Source organism: Erpetoichthys calabaricus, chromosome 2 (genome assembly GCF_900747795.2).
Source record: "Erpetoichthys calabaricus chromosome 2, fErpCal1.3, whole genome shotgun sequence".
NCBI classification, from domain to species: Eukaryota; Metazoa; Chordata; class Cladistia; order Polypteriformes; family Polypteridae; genus Erpetoichthys; species Erpetoichthys calabaricus.
Window position 1 is genome coordinate 164,325,748 of NC_041395.2, and position 26,168 is coordinate 164,351,915.

At 36.3% G+C, this 26,168-nt stretch overlaps 1 protein-coding gene across 4 annotated transcripts in view; it reads left to right on the plus strand.

Annotated features, from left to right (window-relative positions):
• Window positions 1-26,168, plus strand: part of nadkb (NAD kinase b) — a 73,549-nt gene that overhangs the window by 18,465 nt on the left and 28,916 nt on the right. For 3 of the 4 annotated variants that reach the window (XM_028794734.2, XM_051922892.1, XM_028794735.2), the window contains exons 2-3: window positions 14,175-14,472; window positions 17,299-17,382. In XM_028794734.2, coding sequence (XP_028650567.2) covers window positions 14,249-14,472; window positions 17,299-17,382 — 308 coding nt within the window. In that variant the 5' untranslated portion in view covers window positions 14,175-14,248. Of the gene's footprint in view, window positions 1-942; window positions 1,083-14,174; window positions 14,473-17,298; window positions 17,383-26,168 lie in introns of those variants that run through there. The other variant, XM_051922893.1, reaches the window with a different exon arrangement.

Sequence of the window (26,168 nt, forward strand, 5' to 3'; positions counted from 1 at the left end):
CTTGTCTGAGTTTAGATGGTGATTGAGCTTGTGTTTAGTACAGCAGCTCATGTTTCCAATGAGAAAAAGAAAAGATAAAAAGAATTCGAAGTTGCTGCTTAGCAAACAATAAACTTGTTATCTTAACAGCAACATTTGTAAACTTGTTAAGCATGTTAGGCTTGTATCTTTCTGATAAACATCATTTGACATTTGACAGATTTGTGGCCTTTTTAAAGGTTTGAACTCTGTTTATTATTTGTTTGTGTGAGTCATAAGTAAGAAACAAGTACTGCATAATTACAATTGTAATCCATATTTATAATTATACCTCAAGCACTAGGAATGTCTAGCTGGTATAAACTGTGTTTTTTTTTTTTTTAAATATAGTAAATGTATATTTTAATAGCAAAAAGTGTAGTGCAAAATAAGTGCATGTACTGTATATTTACATTTAAGCAGTGTTTAACTGCCAATATCAATTCACTGAAAGAGTGTTTGAAAATGTATATATATATGTGTATATATATATATATATATATATATATATATATATATATATATATATATATATATATATAATTATGTGTATATATATATGTTTGTTAGACAAATGGTGAAAACTAGTTTTTTTAAATTGTTTTGTTTTATGTAAGTATATTACAAAAGAAATTAAACAATATGAGAGCTTGTAATTATAAAAAATATTTTTATGCCATATATATTATGGATAAATAGTTTCTGTACATATTTTATTTCTTAAGGTTTGTATACATATTAAGCTAATTTTATTTATTTTAGTACTTTACTGCCAGAATTTAATTTTGTCAATAAAAAATGAATAGGGTGCAGCTGTAATCTATAGTTTAATATAGAACATAAGGCTTTTATGCATCTGTTTATGCAGGAACTTAGTGTAAAAAGGTTTTTTTCTTCCTTGAGAAGAATGCTGGGGAGGAAACTAAAGCTGAAAAAGGATGGCTTCTACAACAAGACAACGATCCTAAATATACTTCAAAATTTACTATGAAGTACCTCAAGGTGAAATTTGTGGAATTGCTTTCAGAGTCCCCAGACCCAGACTTGAACATCATTGAATATCTGTGAGTAGATGTTAAAACATGCTGTGCACACCAGACAGCCTTAGAACATATCACGGCTAGAAGCAATCCACAAGTGAAAGTGAAGAAAAAATTATTCAAAGGCTCCTAGCTGGCTACTGTCATGGAATATACCTGAGATAATCAACAGAGTGAATTCAAGCACTATTTATTCCCAGCACATGAGGAGAAGCATAAAACTTATTAGACAGAATAGAGTATACCCCCAAAATTCACAGGGGTTACATTCCTAGAGCACCCACAAATTTTGGATGTGGTTAAAAAAATGCCTATTTTTATAGTTTAATCCCTAAATATGCCCCCAAAACACATTTCATTTCAAACTCCGCTTAATACATTACCTAAAAAAAGAATGCAAAAGTAAACCAGTATACTGTACAGTACTGTACTGCTATGTCTCCTGCAGTGCTAGAATGTAAAAATACAGATGTTACCGCTATATGTACTGTAATTCATGCAAGCGCGTTTTCATTGCCAGAAGCTTTAAGGTGCAGGGCGTTTCAGCGGCATCTTGGGGCTTTAAGAAGAACAAAACGGGAAAACACAAGAACACTCGGCTGCAGATGCGTCACAGGGCAGCAGTCAATCAGCAGCAAGGAATTCACGATTTATTTATTTTTATGGTGGAGATTCCAGGGACGCACCCAGCCTTGGCCTGACCCACACGCACTCACAGAAACAAAAACAAAGCAAACCGGTAATCAATCGGCAAATAAAGAATGTAAAACAAAAACGACGATACCACCCCTGTTCCCTTATGGCAATTACACATTAAATACAACAAAGCACAAACAAAACACACACAGTAAAGTCCATAAAAAACTGCAACAGATGAAATGTAATGATGAACATAGCTAGTCCAGAGATCCGCACGTTGAATGGAAATGTAAAGATAGTCCTACCGGTAGTTCCTGAAATGGTGAAGACGGGTTCAGGAGCGCTCCTTTCTTCACAGGATGGCCATGAATCCACTTACAGTCCTCATGTACACAGGCAGACAGCAGACAATAAAGACACCAACCACGAAATGATCCATGACAAAACAAATAAGTACAGGTAACCCAACAGAAGGCAGGCAGACAGGAACTTGAAACACAAATTACAAAAAAAATTTTCTTTTTTTTGCTTTTGGTCATCGGCCCCCTTTTTAAAAGCCGCACTGACATCCTTTGACCCCAACAGCCACTGCACCCTCGGCAGAAGACCAATCAGAGCCACTGCAGGGACTGCTGGGAGTTGCTGTTCCAAATTCTTTTGACTACTTTCACCATCCCAAGTCGCGTTTTCCTCTACGGTTACTTCCTGTTCTCTCTACAGTACAGTATTGCCACAAAAAAAGCCATAAAAATTGTCAGATATTTGCGGTTTCCGCTAACAATTATTAGTTCGGTTCTAAGGAAAAATCTGTGAATGACTGAAGCCACGAACTCTGACCTGCGACTTTGCGGGGGTCTACTGTATATACTTCTGAAGGATGACAGTACCTTACAGAGCTTATATAGTTAAAATAAGTATGGGTGGAGGGAAATTGCCCTAGTTTACAGTAAACGATGGCACCAGTGGTATCAGACGTATTGATTATTCATTAACGATGGAGAAACACAGACTATGAAAATTTCTCATCAAAATTATCGTGGTGTTCGGTATTATCACCATATATTGTTTAAATGTCATTATTTATATATATATATATATATATATATATATATATATATATATATATATATATATAAATTAATAAAAGGCAAAGCACTCACTGACTGACTGACTGACTCACTCACTCACTCATCACTAATTGCCCAACTTCCCGTGTAGGTGGAAGGCTAAAATTTGGCAGGCTGATTCCTTATAGCTTACTTACAAAAGTTAGGCAGGTTTCATTTCGAAATTCAACGCGTAATGGTCATAACTGGAACCTCTTTTTTGACAATATACTGTAATGGACGGCAGCTTGATGGCCGTGGGAGGCGGAGTTGAGTGTCACGTCATCACGCCTCCCACGTAATGACGTGAAAAGACTGTGAATGCAGTAGGGAGAAATGAAGTAAGAGCCGCAAACAGCGAAGAACAAAAAATTCATTAAACAATTGAGAAGGGAGCGAGTGAAGCATACAAGCATCTTCATAAGGGAAAACAAAGCACCGTGTAAAACATAAGTTTAAATTAAGTTTATTGAAACGCTCCCGTTAAGGATTGCAATAACATATTCGCGAGATAAAAGTTTAATGAGAAGACACGAGGTATAAACGAACCACACGCCGTGGCACAACGTTAGGGGCAACAGTTTCAACCATTCTATGATCTGCTTCTCGCAACTGAAAGACGGCACATGGCGGATGTTAGCCGACTTGCTGACCGCAACGTTAGGGGCTTCAACTCTGGCGCTGACGATAGAGATTCGATTCACGAGAGGGGATGCAGTGAGTGTGTATGCCTGATGAGCCCAGAATTAGGGAGAAACACGTGTCGCATACTCTTTGCATTATTTGAAAGTAAACTATTAAAACCATTCTATGATCAGCTTCTGGGAACAGAAAGAGGGCACATGGCGGATGTAAGGCGACTTCCTGACCAACCACAAGCGTAACCTGGCAGGTAACCACCCATACAGTCAGATTGTGATTCAGAAAACGAATGCCATGAATGTAATTACCACGATCTACATACTGTCAAATAAACGAAACACACGCCGTAGCGCGACAGCTGTGAAAAGCGAGGTTCACAAAAAAACAGATCCTTAACAAATTGTTATTGGTATATTTTCAATCCGTTTAAAAAGGTTTTCTTTTCTTCTTAAAAAATTAAAAGCAGTACTTTGCCGCAATGAAGCGCGAGAATTTGGCTATATATATCTGCTTCTCGCAATTAAAAGAGGGCACGTGGCGGATTTTAGACGACTTCATGACCAAACATAAGTGTTACCTGCCAGGTAGGGTTACCACTTTTAATACAAAAAAATAAGGGACGCATACTGCAGCGGGTGCCACATCTCAGTGCCAACAGTTTGCAGACTCTACTTAAAAGACCCGCCCTCCTCACTGGACAGTTAAAAAGACCAATCAAACTAACGATGACATCAAGTATTACCCAATCAAAAGTAGGAAAGGAGGCATCTTCATAAAATGCGTGTGGGATGATTTGCATGAGACGCTGCTTTAAAAAAAATGATAAAAAAAATACGGGACAAATCCCATCCCGTATTGATTCAAAACGGGACGCGCAATTTCATTCTCAAATGCGGCACGATTCCGTATTTTAAAGGACGGGTGGCAACCCTACAGTGCCAGGTAACCACCCATACAATCAGATTGTGATTCAGACTAGGAATGCAATGAATGTAATTACCCCGATCTACATACAAGGTGAAAGTCTTGCAACATTCAAAGATGATGGTTTGGGATAAGTACACCATACAACATAAAAGAGCTTATGAAGCCTTGAACCGAAAAAAGCAAGATCTCAGAGATCGTAAAAAAAAAAATAGGAGGTAATGTCGTTTTACTCGCTGTAGATTTTAGTCAAACATTACCAGTTATTCCACGAGGGAGACCAGCAGATGAACTCAACGCGTGTTTAAAATCCATACTTCTCCCACGCTCGGTTATATGTCGCGTGTTCTCGGGTAGGTACACCAAAAAATGTATACATTTAAGCATGTAATGGGCAAACAAAAAATGAGGTATACCCGAAGGCACTGCAGTAGTACTTAATGTAACTTTACTTCTTAAATGTTAATGTTTTACTGTTTAATAATTTATACGCTTCTTATATGTTGTTCAAATTCTTTTATCAAAATACCAGTGACAGCGCAATGCACGATAACATGGAGTGAATACATCATACGCATCCGCCCACGGCCACCCTGGTGTGCGCATATAGGAGTTGATTCTACAATAAAATAAAGATAAAAAGAGTAATACAATCATCACCCATAAAGCGGATAGTAGACGTGACGTACTATATGTGTACCAGATTTCAAGTCAATAGGTGAAACGGTTTGCGAGCTACAGGTGATTTAAAATCCTGGACAGACAAACAAATAGCCACGGTAGCAAATTACAGAAGAAGATTTTACTGTTTAATAATTTATATTTATATGAAATGTGCTTCTTATATATTACTTCATATTCTCATATGATAATGATGTTAATGTTGTTTATATTGATTTCTATGTTATTGAAACTGCATGTATGTGTGTATATGTATGTGTATATATATATATATATATATATATATACTAGCAAAATACCCGCGCTTCGCAGCGGAGAAGTAGTGTGTTAAAGAGGTTATGAAAAAAAAAGGAAACATTTTAAAAATAACGTAACATGATTGTCAATGTAATGGTGTTGTCATTGTTATAAGTGTTGCTGTCTTTTTTTTATATATATATATATATATATATATATATATATATATACATGTGTATATATATATGTGTATATATATATATACATGTGTATATATATATATATATATATATATATATATATATATATATATATATATATATATATACATGTGTGTATATATATATATATATATATATATATATATATATATATATATATATATATACATACATACATACATACATACATGTGTGTGTATATATATATATATATATATATATATATATATATATATATATATATATATATATATATATATACACACACATGTATGTATGTATGTATATATATATATATATATGACAGCAACACTCATAACAATGACAACACAATTACATATATATAGATTGACACATATATATATACATATCTACATATATCTATGTATGTCTAGATATATATATATATGTATATATATGTGTATATATATGTAGATGTGTATATATGTAGATATGTAAATATTTATGTATATATATGTGTCTGTGTGTGTATATGTGTATATATATGTATATATATATATATATATATATATATATAATATGTGTATATATATGTGGATGTGTATATGTATATATATATGTAGATATGTGTATATGTATATATATATATATATATATATATATATATATATATATGTATATGTATATACATGTTTATGTGTGTGTGTATATTATATATATATACACACATTTTATATATATATATATATATATATATATATATATATATATATACAGTAATCCCTCGCTATATCGCGCTTCGCCTTTCGCAGCTTCACTCCATCGCGGATTTTATATGTAAGCATATTTAAATATATATCGCGGATTTTTCGCTGCTTTGCGGGTTTCTGAGGACAATGGGTCTTTTAATTTCTGGTACATGCTTCCTCAGTTGGTTTGCCCAGTTGATTTCATACAAGGGACGCTATTGGCAGATGGCTGAGAAGCTACCCGGATTACTTTTCTTTCTCTCTCTCTTGGGCTGACTTTCTCTGATCCTGACGTAGGGGGTGTGAGCAGGGGGGCTGTTCGCACACCTAGACGATACGGACGCTCGTCTAAAAATGCTGAAAGATTATCTTCACGTTGCTACCTTCTGTGTGCAGCTTTTAAGTATGCTGCACGGTGCTTCGCATACTTAAAAGCTCAAACGGCATGTATTGATTTTTTTATCTGACTCTCTCTATCTCTCTCTCTCTCTGCTCCTGACGGAGGGGGTGTGAGCTGCCGCCTTCAACAGCTTTGTGCCGGGGTGCTTCGCATACTTACAAGCCAAACAGCCCTATTGAATTGTTTGCTCCTTTGAAGAGGAAGATATGTTTGCATTCTTTTAATTGTGAGACTGAACTGTCATCTCTGTCTTGTCATGGAGCACAGTTTAAACTTTTGAAAAAGAGACAAATGTTTGTTTGCAGTGTTTGAATAACGTTCCTGCCTTTCTACAACCTCCTGTGTTTCTGCGCAAATCTGTGACCCAAGCATGACAATATAAAAATAACCATATAAACATATGGTTTCTACTTCGCGGATTTTCTTATTTCGCGGGTGGCTCTGGAACGCAACCCCCGCGATGGAGGAGGGATTACTGTATATATAAAAGACAGCAACACTTATAACAATGACAACACAATTACATTGACAATCATGTTACGTTATTTTTAAAATGTTTCCTTTTTTTTTTCATAACCTCTTTAACACACTACTTCTCCGCTGCGAAGCGCGGGTATTTTGCTAGTATATATATATATAAATAAATAAAACCCTAACACCCATTAAAATAATTTTACCAATTTTTGTATCAATACAGAATATAGTCATTTTGAAAAACAAAAATTCACTGTCTCAGATGTTTTAAACTTATTTTAATGTCAGATATTACAAATGGACATAATTAAATTTCAAATAACTTACACGATCAGCATTTATACCTAGTTGGTAGTAAACATGTACAATCACAAAAGGCAGATTTTCAGTAACATGAAATATAGTAATATTGAAAGTATATAAACACAAATGTAAACAAATCAAATTCACACCAGTTATTTAAATCTCTTTATAAAAAAATAAAGTGCTTTGGGTGTAAACTCCTGTATGTATTCCTGTATTGTAAATTCAAATGTAAAAATGTCAACATATTTACTTTGTCTGATTTAAACTGAGAGTTATGAGGGTAAATGGTGTGCCTACTGACACTGAACAGTCCCTCTGATGATACACTGGTTGCTGGATTGTATAAAACTTTCTGGTAACTCTGATGCATGGCCCATTCCTCACATCAGTGGATCCTCTTCTGGTTGAGGAAATGGCCGTGAAAGATAAATTACATGTAGGAGACTTGAAATTTCAGTAAAACATTTTCACTTCTGTCTGTGCAGCTATTAATTATACATATGTAATAAAATTTAGCACATTTTGGGATAGCCTGAATGTATGAATATAGCCGCTCTGGAAAACTGTTAATGTTATAGGTTTATATCTGATAGACCATCTACACTTTGTGGTGTTACATTAATTTCTCCTGCAGTTTCTTCTCTCTTTTTTTCAGTTGTTCAGCGTCTTGCATACATTAACCAAACACACACAGGTTTCAACCAAACTATAATTGTGGCTATATACCTAAAATTCTATTATGCACTAGGGGTGTTGCAAGAACTGATATTTCTGTACCAAACTGATACCAAAATTCCAAAAATGTAATGGATTCTGTTAATTACAGATCATTACGTCTTAACTTCTATACCATAAACAAGTATGGAAACTATAAGAAGAAAGTGTTTAGAAAAGTACCTGTATGAAAATAGTGAACTGAATAACAGTCAGCATAAAAGCACATTTTATGACATTGCTTATTTCTTCTTCTTCTTTCAGCTGCTCCCGTTAGGGGTTGCCACAGCGGATCATCTTCTTCCATATCTTTCTGTCATCTGCATCTTGTTCCGTTACACCCATCACCTGCATTTCCTCTCTCACCACATCCATAAACCTTCTCTTAGGCCTTCCTCTTTTCCTCTTCCCTGGCAGCTCTATCCTTAGCATCCTTCTCCAAATATACTCAGCATCTCTCCTCTGCACAGGTCCAAACCAATGCAATCTCGCCTCTCTGACTTTGTCTCCCAACCGTCCAACTTGAGCTGACCCTCTAATGTACTCATTTCTAATCTGTCCATCCTCGTCACTCCCAATGCAAATCTTAGCATCTTTAACTCTGCCACCTCCAGCTCTGTGTCCTGCTTTCTGGTCAGTGCCACCATCTCCAACCCAAATAACATAGCTGTTCTCACTACCATCCTGTAGACCTTCCCTTTCACTCTTGCTGATATCCGTCTGTCACAAATCACTCCTGACACTCTTCTCCACCCATTCCACCCTGCCTACACTCTCTTTTTCACCTCTCTTCCACAATCCCCATTACTCTGTACTGTTGATCCCAGGTATTTAAACTCTTACACCTTCGCCAACTCTACTCCTTGCATCCTCACCATTCCACTGACCTCCCTCTCATTTCACACATGTATTCTGTCTTGTTCCTACTGACCTTCATTCCTCTCCTCTCTAGAGCATATCTCCACCTCTCCAGGGTCTCCTCAACCTGCTCCCTACTGTCGCTACAGATCACAATGTCATCACCAAACATCATAGTCCACCAGGACTCCTGTCTAATCTCGTCTGTCAGCCTGTCCATCACCATTGCAAATAAGAAAGGGCTCAGAGCTGATCCCTGATGTAATCCCACCTCCACCTTAAATGCATCCGTCACTCCTACCGCAGACCTCACCACAGTCCCACTTCTCTCATACATATCCTGTACAACTCTTACATACTTCTCTGCCACTCCCAACTTCCTCATACAATACCACAACTCCCCTCGAGGCACCCTGTCATATGCTTTCTCCAGGTCCACAAAGACGCAATGCAACTCCTTCTGGCCTTCTCTATACTTCTCCATCAACACCCTCAGAGCAAACCTCGCATCTGTGGTGCTCTTTCTTGGCATGAAACCATACTGCTGCTCACTAATCATCACCTCACTTCTTAACCTAGCTTCCACTAATGTTTCCCATAACTTCATGCTGTGGCTCATCAATTTTATCCCCCTGTAGTTACTACAGTCCTGCACATCCCTTTTATTCTTAAATATCAGCACCAGTACACGTCTTCTCCACTCCTCAGGCATCCTCTCACTTTCCAAGATTCCATTAAACAATCTGGTTAAAAACTCCACTGCCATCTCTCCTAAACACTTCCATGCTTCCACAGGCATGTCATCTGGACCAACGGCTTTTCCATTCTTCATCCTCTTCATAGCTGTCCTTACTTCCTCCTTGCTAATCCATTGCACTTCCCGATTCATTATTTCCACAACATCCAACCTCTTCTCTTTCTCGTTCTCTTCACTCATAAGCCTCTCAATGTACTCTTTCCATCTACTCAACACACTCTCCTCACTTGTGAGTAAGTTTCCATCTGTCTGACACTCTTTTCATCTCCAGAACACTCTTGACATACTGTTCCTTCAGAATAACTCCTACCCCATTTTTCCTCCCATCCACACCATGATAGAACAATTTGAATCCACCTCTGATCCACCTGGCCTTACTCCCCTTCCATTTAGTCTCTTGCATGCACAATATAGCAACCTTCCTTCTCTCCATCATATCGGCTAACTCTCTCCCTTTACCAGTCATACAGTATCTACATATAATAAATCAGTAGGATAAAAATTCATAAGATTGATCTTGAGACTTTTACAATCGACATTGAATCGTTTAAACTAAAAATAACAGTTAACTCTGTATTTTTACACAGGCCTAAATGTTACCCTTTATTTTTTTTTAAACTAGCTAATGATGCAAAAAATAAATCTTACAACAGCAACTATTACAAACCTAATAGGGTAATTCTCTGACAAACCAGATTTTAAAAACAAGTTGGAAAAACGGCTTTAAACAGTTAGCTTGAATGACAATATCCTGGAATTCAAAAATTCAACAGTACTGATATAGGGAGGTTTCCCTTTTTATTTTTCAGTTACTGAGGAGACAATGCCAGAGAGTAAGTTTACTATGTGCACACGGTTAAGATAAATCCAGTAGTCCATGATAATATAGTATAAACCATATAGTGGAATCCCCCAAGGTTAAAACATGCCCCCACATGTTGTTAACACTTGGGGGGAATCCTTTGTCTATCACACATTAAAGTTCAAGCCCTGTATTACATTTTTCTATTTATGAATGCCATCAATGATAGCTGAGTAACTACTTGATGGATATATTACAGTTTTAAAACTGTTGTCACTGTTAGTATTTGTATTTTTCATATTCTGTAATAGAAATGGGCAAAATATTGTTTAATTCAATTTATGGAAGTACTTTTAATAAAAAGCAATTGAATGGGATTTCATTTTTGCTGTGGTTTTCAATTAGTATATAATACAATTTCACTGTTATTGGTATTAAAAACACAAATTATGGCATTTTTGACGCCCATACTATATACAAGGCTTGAAATTCAGTTTTGAAATTGTGGGGAAAACCCTCCGTAAATTTAACACAAGGGGAGACTGCAGACTCAGTAGGTGGGGGGATGGGGGCGGGTGAAGATGTGTTGGGTGGTCAAAAACCCACAGTTTAAAAAGCACTCTTGCTATTAATATTTCAGAAATTTGTTAATGTCACAATTTATTCTCCCTTATGTTTGTGGAAGTTTATAACATTTTGAGTAGACTAAGTTTTTAGCCATCTTTCAACTAGTTTATCTGTACTATTTTAATTCTAAATAATTTTCTGTTTAATTTTATGCATGTAAAGATTTCCATTCATAGTAAGTCAAAAAGCCAGATTTACAAAAAATGTAAAAATATTGCTGAGGAAAAGAAGTTTTTTTTTTTTTTCTCATCCATACTGTACTGTTTTTCCTGTTGGAGTATCATGTTTTGCCACCTTAAGTTAGTTAAGTAGTCAGTATTGTAAGTGTGAATGCTGTTAATTTAAGAATTTGAGATATTAAAATATAATTACTGTGTCCTTAGTTTAGGGATGCACTGTAATGTTGACTAATTGGCAATGCTACTTTACCAATCTGGTATACTTTACTCAAATCCAGCACCTGATTGTCTGTGTGGAGTCTGCATGTTTTCCTTTTGTTTTTTGTGTTTTGTATGTTTTTTATGTGCAATTCCTATTTTCCTCCCATCTTCTCAAAGTCTTGTTGGTTTGGTTAAATTGTCCCAGTGCAAGAGTATGTATGTGTGTGTGTGTGTGTGTGTGAGTGAACCCTGTGATGAAGTTGTACCACGCACAGGCCCTTTTCCTGCATTGTGCCTAGTATTGCCAGGATAGATTCTTCTCTTTTTGCACATTTGAATTGCAGTAAGTGGATTTATGAATAAAAATGACTTTGCCAGGAAACATATTTTCTTCTAGATTACCATAAACTACTGTCAAAAAAACCAAAGGACACTTCTATAAGACCATACCAGAATGTAAAGGTGAATTGTGGTAACACAGGGAATGGTGCCCAACGATGTCCTAATTTTTCTGCTGGATTATCCATCTTTTAAGAGTTAGAGAGGTAGCAGCGATTTTCTTGAAGGTTATCTTTGAGTATTGTTCACCATTTTTTGAGTTTTACTATGTTTTTCTTTAAATTTCAGTGCTAAAGGCAGTCAATCCATCATATACTTTTGGAAAAAAATGACGATTGAATGAATCTTTACGTTTAGTTACATTGCAGCCGCAGACTGGCAGCAGTTTGTCCAATAAAGAAGAGGTACACTGAATACGAATTCACGAAGTAATCTAAGACAGTTTCCTTAATGTTTGTATTGATTTTAACAAAAATATATATATATGTATATATATTGAGTCTGTTTTTAGCCTTCACTTTAGTAAAGTTTAGTTGTGTTTCTTCAAAACCGAGTTTCAAACAGAGGGCAATGCACGCACCGTCATTGACCACAGCTCTGTGATGCAATCAAGAGCAACTGCAAAGCGTTGTGACATCTTGTGCACGCAATCTTAACGTAAATAACAAATAAGGCATAGTTATAAAATAGTGATTAAAAAGTCATTTGTGCAACAAGCAAGAGAGATCGCATACCAAATAAATGTGAGTGTGAAAATAGCACTTTAAAAATACGAAATTTGCAGTCATTACTAACTTTGTGTGGAACACCCACAATCTGGCGCTGAATCTCAAACTGTGATCACGTTATTTAAAATGCACATCACATTGTCCAGTTAGATCACTATATTCCAAAATATGTATTTATGTGAGTTTCTTTTATTGAAGTTCAACTCTTGGCTGATTCATAAGCTATACGTTAACGTAGCCTGTTTAAATACATGTACAAGTGATTCAAATGAACAAAATTTACTGGATGGATCACCCGGCGCAGTAAACAGCACGGACACACGGGTAACACAAATATCAGTACAATACATATGCATTAAAATACTTGTTAAGCTTCATTCTGATGAGCAGTTAGAAAGTTAAACAGCAATGTGTTGAAATCGCCGTAATTCGCTGTATAGCTGGTGATTGTCTGGAAGATGACTTGCTTAGTTCGGTGTGTTTCTCCCTTTCGCGGCATCACTTTCTTTCTGCATGTTCTTCAGATAGGGCAGCATGTTCATATAATTTCCCCAAAATATTTTTCAGAAAACCAAAATAGGTTCATACTTCCGATTTAAACTAACATCGCCTTGATAGAGCCTAACACCAGGAGGTAAATAATTATTACCAGAGGACCTCTAATTTTAGTCCCATCCAAAAAGCGCAAATGACAGAATTTTATTAACATTCGTACATGACAAGATTAACTCGGCATTATTTTTACGGAATTTTATAAAAGGTAAAAGGCTCTGTAATCTTTACTGAGACGTGAACACGCGGTTCGGAACAAAAAAAAAAAATTCCTGGCATAAGCGATTCGGACGGGACTAAAATTGCAAAGGTCCTCCGGTAATAATTACTTTACTCCACCTCCTGGTGTAAAAATGAATCCTTGAGTAATGCCTGTTCGGTGGACTGCTATCGCTGCCTTCCGCCGTAGTCATAGTAAAGCGCTAGATGCCGAGTTTCCATACTATGGCATGCACAATTACGTACTTTTTTTTTTAACAAATACTTGAATGTGCCTTTAATGCAAACCACGTCTTATAAAAACACGATGATCGTCAACGATTATATAATTAAAATTATGAAGCTGTGTAAGAACCGTTGGGAGTTTTACTATAGTCATCTGTGAAAACAGTAACTGTCTAGCCGTTCTCATAGATGGACTTTAGCAATAGTTTAAGAGTTAAAAATAAAACCGTAGTAGTTCTCCTTGTTCTGTCCCCCAGTCCCATGGTGTTTCATGCAGCCACCCATGTTAGCCACACTCATATGTATGTTTTTCCAAACTACAGAAACTTTTTGTCAGCTGTGATTTTTGCCAAAGGTTGTGTTCCTGAGTACTAACTTACTAGGGAGCAAAAACTTTTGCCATTGCTACAGTATTTATCTTCAGCAATTCTCAAGGATAAAATTGCCTTCCAAATCATTGGAAATGTTTTGTTAATATACCAGCTTATTTGCCTTTTCTTTTACAGACGATCTTCTAAAACATTGCCATGTGTTTCAAATGATTTAAAAAGTGGTTCTGTTAATTTCTGTTGTAGATTTCAATGTGCCATGGTGGAGCAGGTGTTGCATTGTGTGGAGCACTAAAAAAACATAGAAGCATTTTTCAAAGATGCTGGAGCACATGTCAGGAGAAACAGAAATTATGATATCCCGGAAGAAGAAAGACAAATCACCAAGGAGGGTTGGCAGTGTAAAAAGGACCTCTCAAGCTGAAGGACAAATGATGAAATGCAGAAGCAGTAAGCAATCAACCGAGCATCCAGAAAAAAAGCAACCAATGTCCAGGAAAGAAACTAGTGCTGCTGCTTCTGATGTGACCTCCGATAATTACAGGTATCTTGCTCTTCCTTTGGATGGTTAACTTTTAGACTACTGGTTTTTGAACTCCGGCCTGAAGACCCCCTGTGGATGCAGGTTTTTATACTAACCAACCTCTGTTTTTAATTGTATTCCTAGCCTGTATAAGCAAGGTTTGTATTAGAATGTACTAAGCATTTATGTGTGTTACATGGAAATAATTTAGTCTTGGTTTTTGGAATTTTCATTATGATTTTCATTCTGCTTTTCCAAATGTTCTGTTTATTTAATCCATTATTTACAAATAAGCACCTTACTAGATTAGATGCTGAAATAGGTGTAGCCTTTTTTGTTTGAATGGGTGCTTGCTCTGCTTGTTGTTAATTTTACTAGGATATAATCAAGTGGGAAAACTAAACAGATATCAAACATTTAAAGTTATAGTAAAAACAGAAATATTTGTAAATGTCTTATAATTGTAAACCTCACACTGTTGTGCCTTTTAAAATGTGGAATAAGAGAAGAGAAAAAAGGTAAATGAGATCAGTTAGAGTTAAAATGACTCAATGATTCTGGACAAAAACCTGCAGCCACATATTGTCCCTGGTGGAAAAAAATGAGAATCAGTGCTTTAGGTGACTGTATTAGGCATTTTAAAACAATGAAATTCATTTCATATTTGGAGCAGAATGTCTTTAAAGACAATATGTGCAAAGTATAACCTAGGACGTGCATATTCTGAAGCACTGTACATCTGTTCAGATGTATTTGGTGACTTACCAGTGTAACATAGCAACTTCTTCACTTCTGCTTAATATAACACACCACACAGTTGTTAGTCTTTGCAATGCTTGTATGAAATCAGAACTATACCAATAATGATCCAAATGCAAAGATGCAAATAAGATGGGAGTAAATGTCTCCAAAAACAGACTAAATTAATTACTTAAAATTAAATCACACTTATTGTATGTTGCACGTACATCCTTATTAGGTTACCATCTTGAGAGCCCCTTTGGTATGTTTAAAAATTAAGGTAAAGTATGGCAGCAAGTAATTGACCTGGTCCAAGTGAGATGTTGCATGAGATGCTGTGGAAAGGTAGCTTCAAAAAGAATGCAAAAGAGCATTCTAAGCAGGTCAGAGATCTGCTTACTGTAAATCAAAGAACAATTCTGGGGAGTGTACAAAACCATTTCAAGGGTGCTGAACATCGTTCAGTTCTTGGTGCAGTACATTCAAAGGGGAAAATATTAAACAAGTGCAAAGGGATCATTTAAACTTGGATAATTTATATGCTGTGTCTGAAAGACATTGCAATCAGGTCATGTTTTCATATAATGCCCTCAATACCAGCCATGTTCAAATCATGTTTAAACAATCGACTTTTTGTCAGGCATTTGGCTGGAATGAAGGTTTTGTTGGACTAGCCAACTAATACATGCACACCTGTCAAAGAACAATGACAAGATGAAAAGGTACTAGCAAGAGGCCTAAAAAGACTAAGAGAAATGTAGAACAAGATTTATATACTCTGAAAGTGTATCAGGTTGTAAAGAAAATGTACAGATAGATATTATTTAGAAATTAACATCTAGGAAGAAACCTTTATTATCAATTTTAGTGTAATTTTGCAGTTCAACAATTGCAAAATTATTAATGATGTTTTAATTAGAAATAGTTTGTGTGTTTTAAACTAGCTATAAAATCTGTTACATAAGTAATAATGAAGTATTGACAACTGTCATGATAAGGAAATTTAGTCTTTTTGGCTTGTTCATCTTGAATAAGCCAAGATTTTCTAAAGCAGAACAAGCCAAGATTTTCTAAAGGATTATAATTTTGCAACCCATAAACATTTCTTTCTTCTTTAAAATTCAGTTTTTAAGTAACTTGCTAATGAGCACGTTTGAAATGAGTGACTATTAGTTTTGCATATGTTTTGACAGGTAAAGTATTTATTTATGATTAGCACATATATTGATTCAATTGCAAATTTTAAAAATTGGGTTGTATTAATTGGTTACACACAGTTTTTAGTAATCAGCTGACCATCTGTTTCTGTATATAATTCCTGATCGAGAAATTTGTTACTTTAGTATTGGTAAATTTAATGTTATCATTTATTTTTAAACAGTACCTTGAAAAAATATTTCTAAACTTTTTTTTACATTTTGTTCGCTTAGATTTTGACTTTTATATTGTTTGTTAGTTTTTTTTTCATACTTTATATACCATGTGAATTCAAATGGAGATTGTCAAAAAAATATTGTACAAAATGAAAAGCAGAAATACTAAGATTAAATGTTTTTCCCTGTTCCACTTGTCAGTGACATTTCACACAGGTGACTGTAATGTGTTATCTCAACAGGTTATGCAATGTTTATGCACTCTAAACTTAGAGGAGTTGTAGTGAATCACCTGCTTTATTTTAATCTGTGAGAATAATATCTTTTATTTTTAAGGTTCTTCAGTATGGCATAGGTTGTGGAAAGGTAGCTTCAAAAAGAATGCAAAAGCGCATTCTAAGCAGGTCAGAGATCTGCTTACTGTACATCAAAGAACAATTTTGGGGAGTGTACAAAACCATTTCAAGGGTGTTGAACATCGTTCAGTTCTTGGTGCAGTACATTCAAAGGGGAAAATATTAAACAAGTGCAACATTTCTTAGATCTCTGTCTTATTTGTCATACAGTCAGGGTACTTTTCATTTCACTTTTTAGGTGTTTGAATTGTTAATAGAAATCAGTAAATTCTATTAAAGTTGATCTTTATGGCAGAAAAGTAAAAAAGAAGAAGTTTTAATAAGGCCAGAAGTCACACTTTTTTTTTCTTTTTTTTTTTCCTTTTTTTTTTTTAAAGACATCCACGTTTCCTTCATGGACCATATCCAGCAACGCACTTTGGGCCCAAAGCCTGCATGCTGCCTAATCCTACTTCGGTTATGTGAGTATTTTCTTTTTTGGTGTGTCAATGTCTATAAAATATGCTTGGCTGTATTGTAATTGTCATAATACCAATCGGTCTGTTTTAAAAAAAGTTTACTTGTGTAAACTTATTTATATACTTTGCTAACTATAAACATGTTATTTCCACTCATATTTCTAAGCCAGCTTATTTTAATAGAGCCTTTTACAGAGCACATCATGATAAGAGATTATAAAAGCTTGCTTCAATATAATTGACAAGACAAAATAGTCCTGTACACTGTTGTTGAAAATAAGTTATTTCATGCATGAAGAGAATACATGCTAGTGCTATTGTAATATAATCAGTCAGGTAGTAAAACAAAAAAGAGCAGGGCAGTATGTCAAAATAGGAACTGATGCAAATGCATTCACTCATCTAAAAGTTACTCAATTTTTTTTTTTATTTTATTTGAAGAAAATTACATACAATCAAGTCTAACTTGTATAACAAAGAAGATAATATTACATATAATCAAGCTGAAGTTAGCAAAACAGAATTCAACCCCCTCCTGAGAGAAAGACAGGAGGGCCAAACAGCAAGGGCAAAACTTTAAAGACCACAATGAAGGGAGAATGTCCAGAAAGTATTCACAGCGCATCACTTTTTCCAACTTTTGTTATGTTACAGCCTTATTCCAAAATGGATTAAATTCATTTTTTTCCTCAGAATTCTGCACACAACACCCCATAATGACAACGTGAAAAAAGTTTACTTGAGGTTTTTGCAAAATTTTATTAAAAATAAAAAAACTGAGAAATCACATGTACATAAGTATTCACAGCCTTTGCTCAATACTTTGTCGATGCACCTTTGGCAGCAATTACAGCCTCAAGTCTTGTTGAATATGATGCCACAAGCTTGGCACACCTATCCTTGGCCAGTTTTGCCCATTCCTGTTTGTAGCACCTCTCAAGCTCCATCAGGTTGGAAGGGAAGCGTCGGTGCAAAGCCATTTTAAGATCTCTCCAGAGATGTTCAATCGGATTTAAGTCTGGGCTCTGGCTGGGCCACTCAAGGACATTCACAGAGTTGTCCTGAAGCCACTCCTTTGATATCTTGGCTGTGTGCTTTGGGTCGTTGTCCTGCTGAATGATGAATAGTCGCCCCAGTCTGAGGTCAAGAGCGCTCTGGAGCAGGTTTTCATCCAGGATGTCTCTGTACATTGCTGCAGTCATCTTTTCCTTTATCCTGACTAGTCTCCCAGTTCCTGCCGCTGAAAAACATCCCCACAGCATGATGCTGCCACCACCATGCTTCACTGTAGGGATAGTGCCAGGTTTTCTCCAAACGTGACGCCTGGCATTCACACCAAAGAGTTCAGTCTTTGTCTCATCAGACCAGAGAATTTTCTTTCTCATGGTCTGAGAGTCCTTCAGGTGCCTTTTGGCAAACTCCAGGCGGGCTGCCATGTGCCTTTTACTAAGGAGTTGCTTCCATCTGGCCACTCTGCCATACAGGCCTGATTGGTGGATTGCTGCAGAGATGGTTGTCCTTCTGGAATGTTCTCCTCTCTCCACAGAGGACCTCTGGAACTCTGACAGAGTGACCATCGGGTTCTTGGTCACCTCCTTGACTAAGGCCCTTCTCCCCCAATCGCTCAGTTTAGATGGCCGGCCAGCTCTAGGATGAGTCCTGGTGGTTTTGAACTTCTTCCACTTACGGATGATGGAGGCCACTGTGCTCATTGGGACCTTCAAAGCAGCAGAAACTTTTCTATAACCTTCCCCAGATATGTGCCTCGAGACAATCCTGTCTCGGAGGTCTACAGACAATTCCTTTGACTTCATGCTTGGTTTGTGCTCTGACATGAACTGTTAACTGTGGGACCTTATATAGACAGGTGTGTGCCTTTCCAAATCATGTCCAGTCAACTGAATTTACCACAGGTGGACTCCAATTAAGCTGCAGAAACATCTCAAGTATGATCAGGGGAAACAGGATGCACCTGAGCTCAATTTCGAGCTTCTAGGCAAAGGATGTGAATACTTATGTACATGTGCTTTCTCAATTTTTTTATTTTTAATAAATTTGCAAAAACCTCAAGTAAACTTTTTTCATGTTGTCATTATGGGGTGTTGTGTATGGAATTGTGAGGAAAAAAATGAATTTAATCCATTTTGGAATAAGGCTGTAACATAACAAAATGTGGGAAAAGTGATGCGCTGTGAATACTTTCCGGATGCACTATAAATGCTTATTCTAAAATGTTATTAATTAGGTTTTACCATATTTTAAAGTTTTGAATGGATCCTATAAGTGAGAATTTTTTTTTTTTTTCAATTTTCAAATAGTATAAAACATCGGTTACCCACTGACTTATACAATGTAAAAGATGGGTTGGAATTCTTCCAGTTAAGCAAGATAAGTCTACGTGGTAGTAGTGAAGTAAAGGCAATTACAATCAATTTGTCCTTCTCCACTGTAAGCCCATGTGGGAGTACACCAAACACAAGTGTTAATGGGTGAGACATGATTGGCTAAGACTGTTTGATAGGCATCATCCAGAATGATGTTAATTTGGTACACACCCAAAACATATGGCTCAGTGAGGCTGGAGCTAGATTGCAACATTCGCAGGTTGAATCTTGCCCTGGACGTATTTTGGCCAATTTTAAACAAGATAAATGTGATCAATGAATGATTTTAAGTTGATGATTGAATGCTTTGCATATACAGTATGGAACTAGAGTGTGTTCTATGCAATGCTATTTCTTAATCCTTTTCTCACTGTACCCTTGGATCTTTGAAAGGAAGAGAATTGAATTTGTTTTTATATATTTATTATTAAGATGGTGTTTGAGTCTTCAAGACTGTTCTATATTTCTTCTGGAGTAAAAAATGGGTAGTAGGTGTGGGAAATTGGGTAGCTTATCAGAGTTTCTCATTTGAAAGTAGTGGAAATATGGTGTTGCTAGGAAGTTAAATTTGAAGTGTAGTTGTTCATAAGATGCAAAGACACCATCTGTATATAATTGTTGAAGTGTTTTAATCCTGGATGTTTGCCAAAGATTAAATATTGCCACTTTCTGCTTTAGGTCTTTGCAAAGTTGCCTTTTGAATGCATGGATATCTCGAATTCCAAATAGATTATGTTATCATTGAGTCTGGTTTCTTAAAGTTAACGATTTTTAGTATATATAGGGATGCTGTGAAGTAGAAGAAGAAGCTTGGGAAAGATGTTCATCTTGACAGTACTGATTCTACCTGCTAATGTGAGATGGAGGGTAGGCCATCTCTTCACATCTTGTTTAATTTTTTTCCATGCTGATCGCAAAATAGTGTTGAAAAACATCTTTATAGAAGTATAAATAAACTGATATTTTTCCAGTCTAGTGTGTTGGAGAGTTCACTAGAAAAAGCACACTTTTATTTAAATTGATTTTGAGTTCAGATATCTTTTGAAATTCTGCTAGTGCATTAAGGAGTACTAATAAGGATGTTTGTTGGTCTGATATGTACAGTACCATATTATCTGCATGTAGTCCTTCTCTGGTAATCCCCTTTATATCCAATGCATTTCAAAACTGAATGGATAATGGCTCAATTGCAGTTGCAAAAAACAGTGGTGACAGACAGCATCGTGTTGTTGAGTAAGGCCAGGTTTATACTTCACGCGATGCATGCTCCAGCGGACGTTACTGCTATGCAAGCGTTGTACTGTTTATACGTGTGCCGTGTACTTTCCATAAATCTGGAAGATTTGAACAGGTGTCAGTGCAAGATATCACGGTGAGAAAACATTTATCTTTGCTGTGTTGTGAATTGCTTGAAACCTCCATTAAACTCCGAGGACACCTTGCCACAATATCTCTAAAAAGGATGTTTAATGATTACTCTATATACTCGACTCTATATACTCGAGTATAAGCCTACCCGAATATAAGCCGAGGTACCTAATTTTACCTGGAAAAACTGGAATAACTTATTGACTCGAGTATAAGCCTAGGGTGTGAAATGCAGCAACTACTGGAAAGTTTCAATAATCAAAATAAATACCAATAAAATTACCATACATTAATTGAGGCATCAGTAGGTTAAATGTTTTTAAGTATTTATTTCAAAGAAAAACAGTAAACTAGCTCTGTAAGTGGAGAAGAGGTTTCAACAAAAACAATATGGTATCAACAATGATACCTTAAGAGTACAATCCTCTTAGCTCAATCGGCAACCAAGCTAAAACACAAAGAGTTAAAATCCTTCAAAACTGGATTCCTCATCATCATCTGTATGTCCAAACAGAGCTTCAACTTCAGCTGGTGTGAGGTTGTCAGCATAGACATTGACATCATCACTGAGTTCGCAGTCATCACCATCACTGCTGTCATTCTCATACAAAGTGCTGTCTTCACTGCCATCCATAGCATTACTAATGCCACATTTCTTGAAGGCACGTTGCACCATGTCCTCTGGAATGTCTTCCCATGCATCTTGAACCCACTTTGCTATTAATTCTATGTCGGGCTTCATTAGATTTCCAACTTTTGTCAGTCGGGCTTGACCAGATGACATCCATTCAAGCCACATCTTTTGCACACAGTCTTTGAAAGGTTTATTTAAAGACACATCTATGGGCTGCAATACAGATGTAAGCCCACCTGGAATAACAGCCAAAGTAACTTGAGAAGACTTTGCCAATTTTTTAATGTCATCAGATGTGTGGGCTAAATGTAAAAACATTGAATAACACTGAGAAAACTAACATTGCAAGAGTTTGCGCTATAGCACTACGAACTGCTCACTAAAAACACTTTTTTTAATGAGTTTTAAGCACAGGGAAAACATGAACATTTGAAAAATCCGTAATTTAATAAACAACCAAGAAAAGTAACATTGCAACAATGCATGCTACGAACTGATGGCTGTAAACAGAAGTGAAGTGGAGGTTAAAATTCAATAGAAAAAAGTGTTCATTAAATATAACGAGGTTAAAACAATGCTCGAATCGGTCTCTTTAAAAACAAGCCCGGTGCATTCTTTAACTGCCTTCTCAGCCTTATGCGGCCAGTTCTCTCTCTCACCGCGCATGCATGTGTCTCTCTCTCTCTCGCGTGTGTGCGTGCATGTGTCTCTCTCTCTTTCTTGCGCGTCTCTCTCTTTCGCGCCTCTCTCTCGTGTGCGTCTCTCATCTCTCTCTCTCTCGCGTGCGTCTCTCGTCTCTCCCGCGCACGCGTGTCTCTCTCCCTCCCGTACGCGTGTGTCTCTGTGTCTCTCTCTCACGCACGCGTGTGTCTCTGTCTCTCTCTCTCACGCACGCGTGTGTCTCTGTCTCTCTCTCTCTCACGCACGCGTGTGTCTCTCTCTCTCTCTCTCTCTCACACACGCGTGTGTCTCCCTCTCCCTCACTCGTGCGCGCGCAGTATTCATTATTTAAATGAAGTTAACGACTTTTCTGTAAAATCTAACATACATACTTTAGAAAGCTTTTCATCATGAAAGTGATATCAAGTATAAATCTTAGGATTCTAAATGTGCAGAGAGCTGGAAAATAACATAAACGTAATGTGTACTGTGTGTGGCGATTGTCAGTTCAGGAGGAACAACGATTAACAACTGGGTTGGTTTCAAGATGACACGATGGTCTACTTTAATGATAAAGTAAACTACGAGGTTAAAGCAGAAATTTCCACTTTAATCACAAAATAGACCTTTTCACCATGCCCTTAAATTTTTTTCTGTGTGGCTCAAATACGCTGTCGTACATTCTGAAGCTTTTGTTAGGGTGCAAAAAAAAAAAAAAAAAAAAAAAGACGGCACAGAAGATGGTATTGTATGTGAGACTTTTAAAACGTGTCATTACATTGGGGAATATGCAACGCTTGAATATAAAAGCACCATGAATGCATTTGTATGTCGCTATTTTGCTTCACCACATTGAACCATACATCATACATCCATCAGCATAGCGACTTTCTGTTACATGTAGATAGTAAACAGAGACCTTGACGTCACAGTCCTACTTTAATCAAACTGCACCCCCCGACTTTTTGCTGGTATTGCAACTTGCGCACCATTGCGTTAATTTCTGAGGATGTGCTCAGAGGATGCGTCAAATGAACGCTGGGAACATGTGGCAGCCACGATGCGTGCGCGTACGTGTTCTGAGCGTGAAGTATAAACAAGCCTTAATACGTTCTAGTATGAAGTAGTCTGAGATAATGTTAATACAGACAGAGGCTTCTGGACTGGTATAAAATAGTTTGATGCACATATATGTGGGCCAAACCCAAATTTGTGCAATTTGGTGAATAGGTATTCCCATTTGACCATGTAAAATGATTTATTTGTGTACAATAATAGTAAGATCTCTGGGGGAGTATATTACATTAAACAAACGTCAAAGATCAGAAGATAAGTGTCTGCCTTTAATAAATCCGGTCTGGTCTTATGATATTACAGAAAGAAGCATTTTATCGGTCCTTTTAGCAAGAACTTTAGAGAGTATCTCAACATCATTATTTAGAAGTGTAACTGGTCTTTATGATGCACATTGTAATAATTCCTTATTTTTCTTTGGAAAGATGGTAGTTTAATGCTTGGCAAAAAGTTTGAGGTAGAATTTTGTTGTCTCTAGCCCCTATAAATGTTGCTAATAATAGTGGAGCTAACTTAACTTGAAAATTTGTAAAATTCCACTGAGAAGCCATAAGGGCCTGTTGCTACATGCTTAGTTTACAGCATCCAGTAATTCTGAGAGTGTCAGAGGTTTGTCCAGTTCCCCTGCACTAAGAGTATCTAGCTGTGGTATTTGTAATGTATTAAAAAACTCATTAGATTGTGTCTTTGTTAAACTGAATAGTATATAAGGACATATAGTACTCCCTAAATTTGTGGGTTATATTTTTATGGTCAATGATTTTATCTTCATCTGTGTTGGTAATTTCTGTTACTGTGTTGCAAACTTCCTATTTATGGATTTGTTGAGCTAAGATCTTATTAGTCTTTTCTCTGTGTTCATAGTAATGTTGCAATTTAAAGATGAGCTGTTCTGTTTCTTTAGTTGTCAAGAGTTTAAATTCTGATTACAAAACTTGTCTTTCCCAATAAAGTGCTTCATTTGGAGACCTGGCATATTTTTGATCTATTCTGGTCATTTTTCTGATTAACTCTGTTGTCTTCTTGGTCTCCAATTTATTTTTATGGGCAAGATATGAAATAATCTATCCTCTTAAAAATGCCTTCAGAGTTTCCCAGTGTATTTCTGCATTGATCTCTGAGGATGTGTTTGTCTCTGAAAAATAATTAAATTTGTTTGGAGGTGAATTCTGTGAAGTTCACGTCTGTTAACGATAGGGTAGAAAGTAGGGCATAGTGATTCAAGTTCGAAGATCAGTGGGGTATGATTGGATATAACGATAGAGTCATACTTGCAAGATTTGATAGTGGGTAATAAATTATTATCGATAAAGAAATATTCAGTTCTTGAATGACTATACTGTACTGGTGAGAAGAAGGAATATTCTCTAGAGTTTGGATTTAAGAATCTCCATGGGTCTAATAAGTTATGATCAATTACAAATTGTGTGATTGGTTTTTGTGATATTAGATGTTATCGCCACTGTAGTTGAAGACTACACGTCTGGATTTAAAACACAAAGTCTCCAGCCAGTATAATTTTGTTCAATTTTCATTTATGGATTAAATGCAAATACATTTTGTATAAAATCTCTATCATTAACATTAGGTGCATAGATATTTAGCAAAATTACTTTAGATTTGAATAAATTACCCATCACTATGACTTATTGCCCTTCAGGATCATATACTCTATCTGATACTACAATTAAGATTATTTTGTGTATTAAGATTCACATACACCTGGTTTTCTTTGTATACCTGGAGTGAAAAATTTGGGCAATCCAATATCTTTGCAATCTAAACTGGTCCTTACTTATTAAATGAGTCTCCTGTAAAAATACTATCTTAGCATTAAGACAGGTGGGAGAATACTTTTTTTCCCTCTTTAGATTGTGATCGAGACCTTTGACATTCCGTCTTACAAAGTTCACTGTCTGGTCAGAGAGACACTGCTTCTGAACTTCTGAGGACATTTTTGTAGTCTTCAGTAAAAGTGGTTAGTTGTTTCATAAGCTAGCTTTAACCTTGATTTCATGTTATTGTCGGGTATTATGGCTAAGGAGCATATTGGTATGTTGGCACTTACAGCTGTGGGGGTGAAAAAGATAAATAAGAAGTAACTTGCTCTCATTCTCGCTCCCAGTTTGCCTCCCCAAGTGAGGCTAGGACACACTTCAGAGTCCCAGTCCTCTGACATACACATGCAAAACAAAACCCCAAGCAGTGGTTTGGTAAGGATTAAAATTGAGATATCTAATAGAGATGTACAATATATTGGGAACTGTATTGTTAATGGCCAATGTTCATTACAAATAACGACATCAGAAATGGTTACATTTGTAAATTTTAATCAGTACTGCTGACAGATATAATTCAGGCCTGCCAGTCTTATTAGTTCACTAAATAAATATATTTTTTATTGTTCAGTGTGATGAGGCAGACATTAAGCTGCAGAAAAATATGCATGCTAGCATACCCCCTTGCAGTCACTCAAAAAAAAAAAACACCTTGGGGTTTAGTTTATTCATTAGGCAGGTATCATTAGTAAAGCAGCATGTCAGCCGTGTTGTTGTACTCTTCTATGAAAAAAGAAGACAGAGTTGCTATCTGCTCTACGTGCAAAAGCTATGGAAGAAAGTGGCATTAAAAGTTTTGGTTGCATGGCTCACACTTTGCAGTGTGCTGTA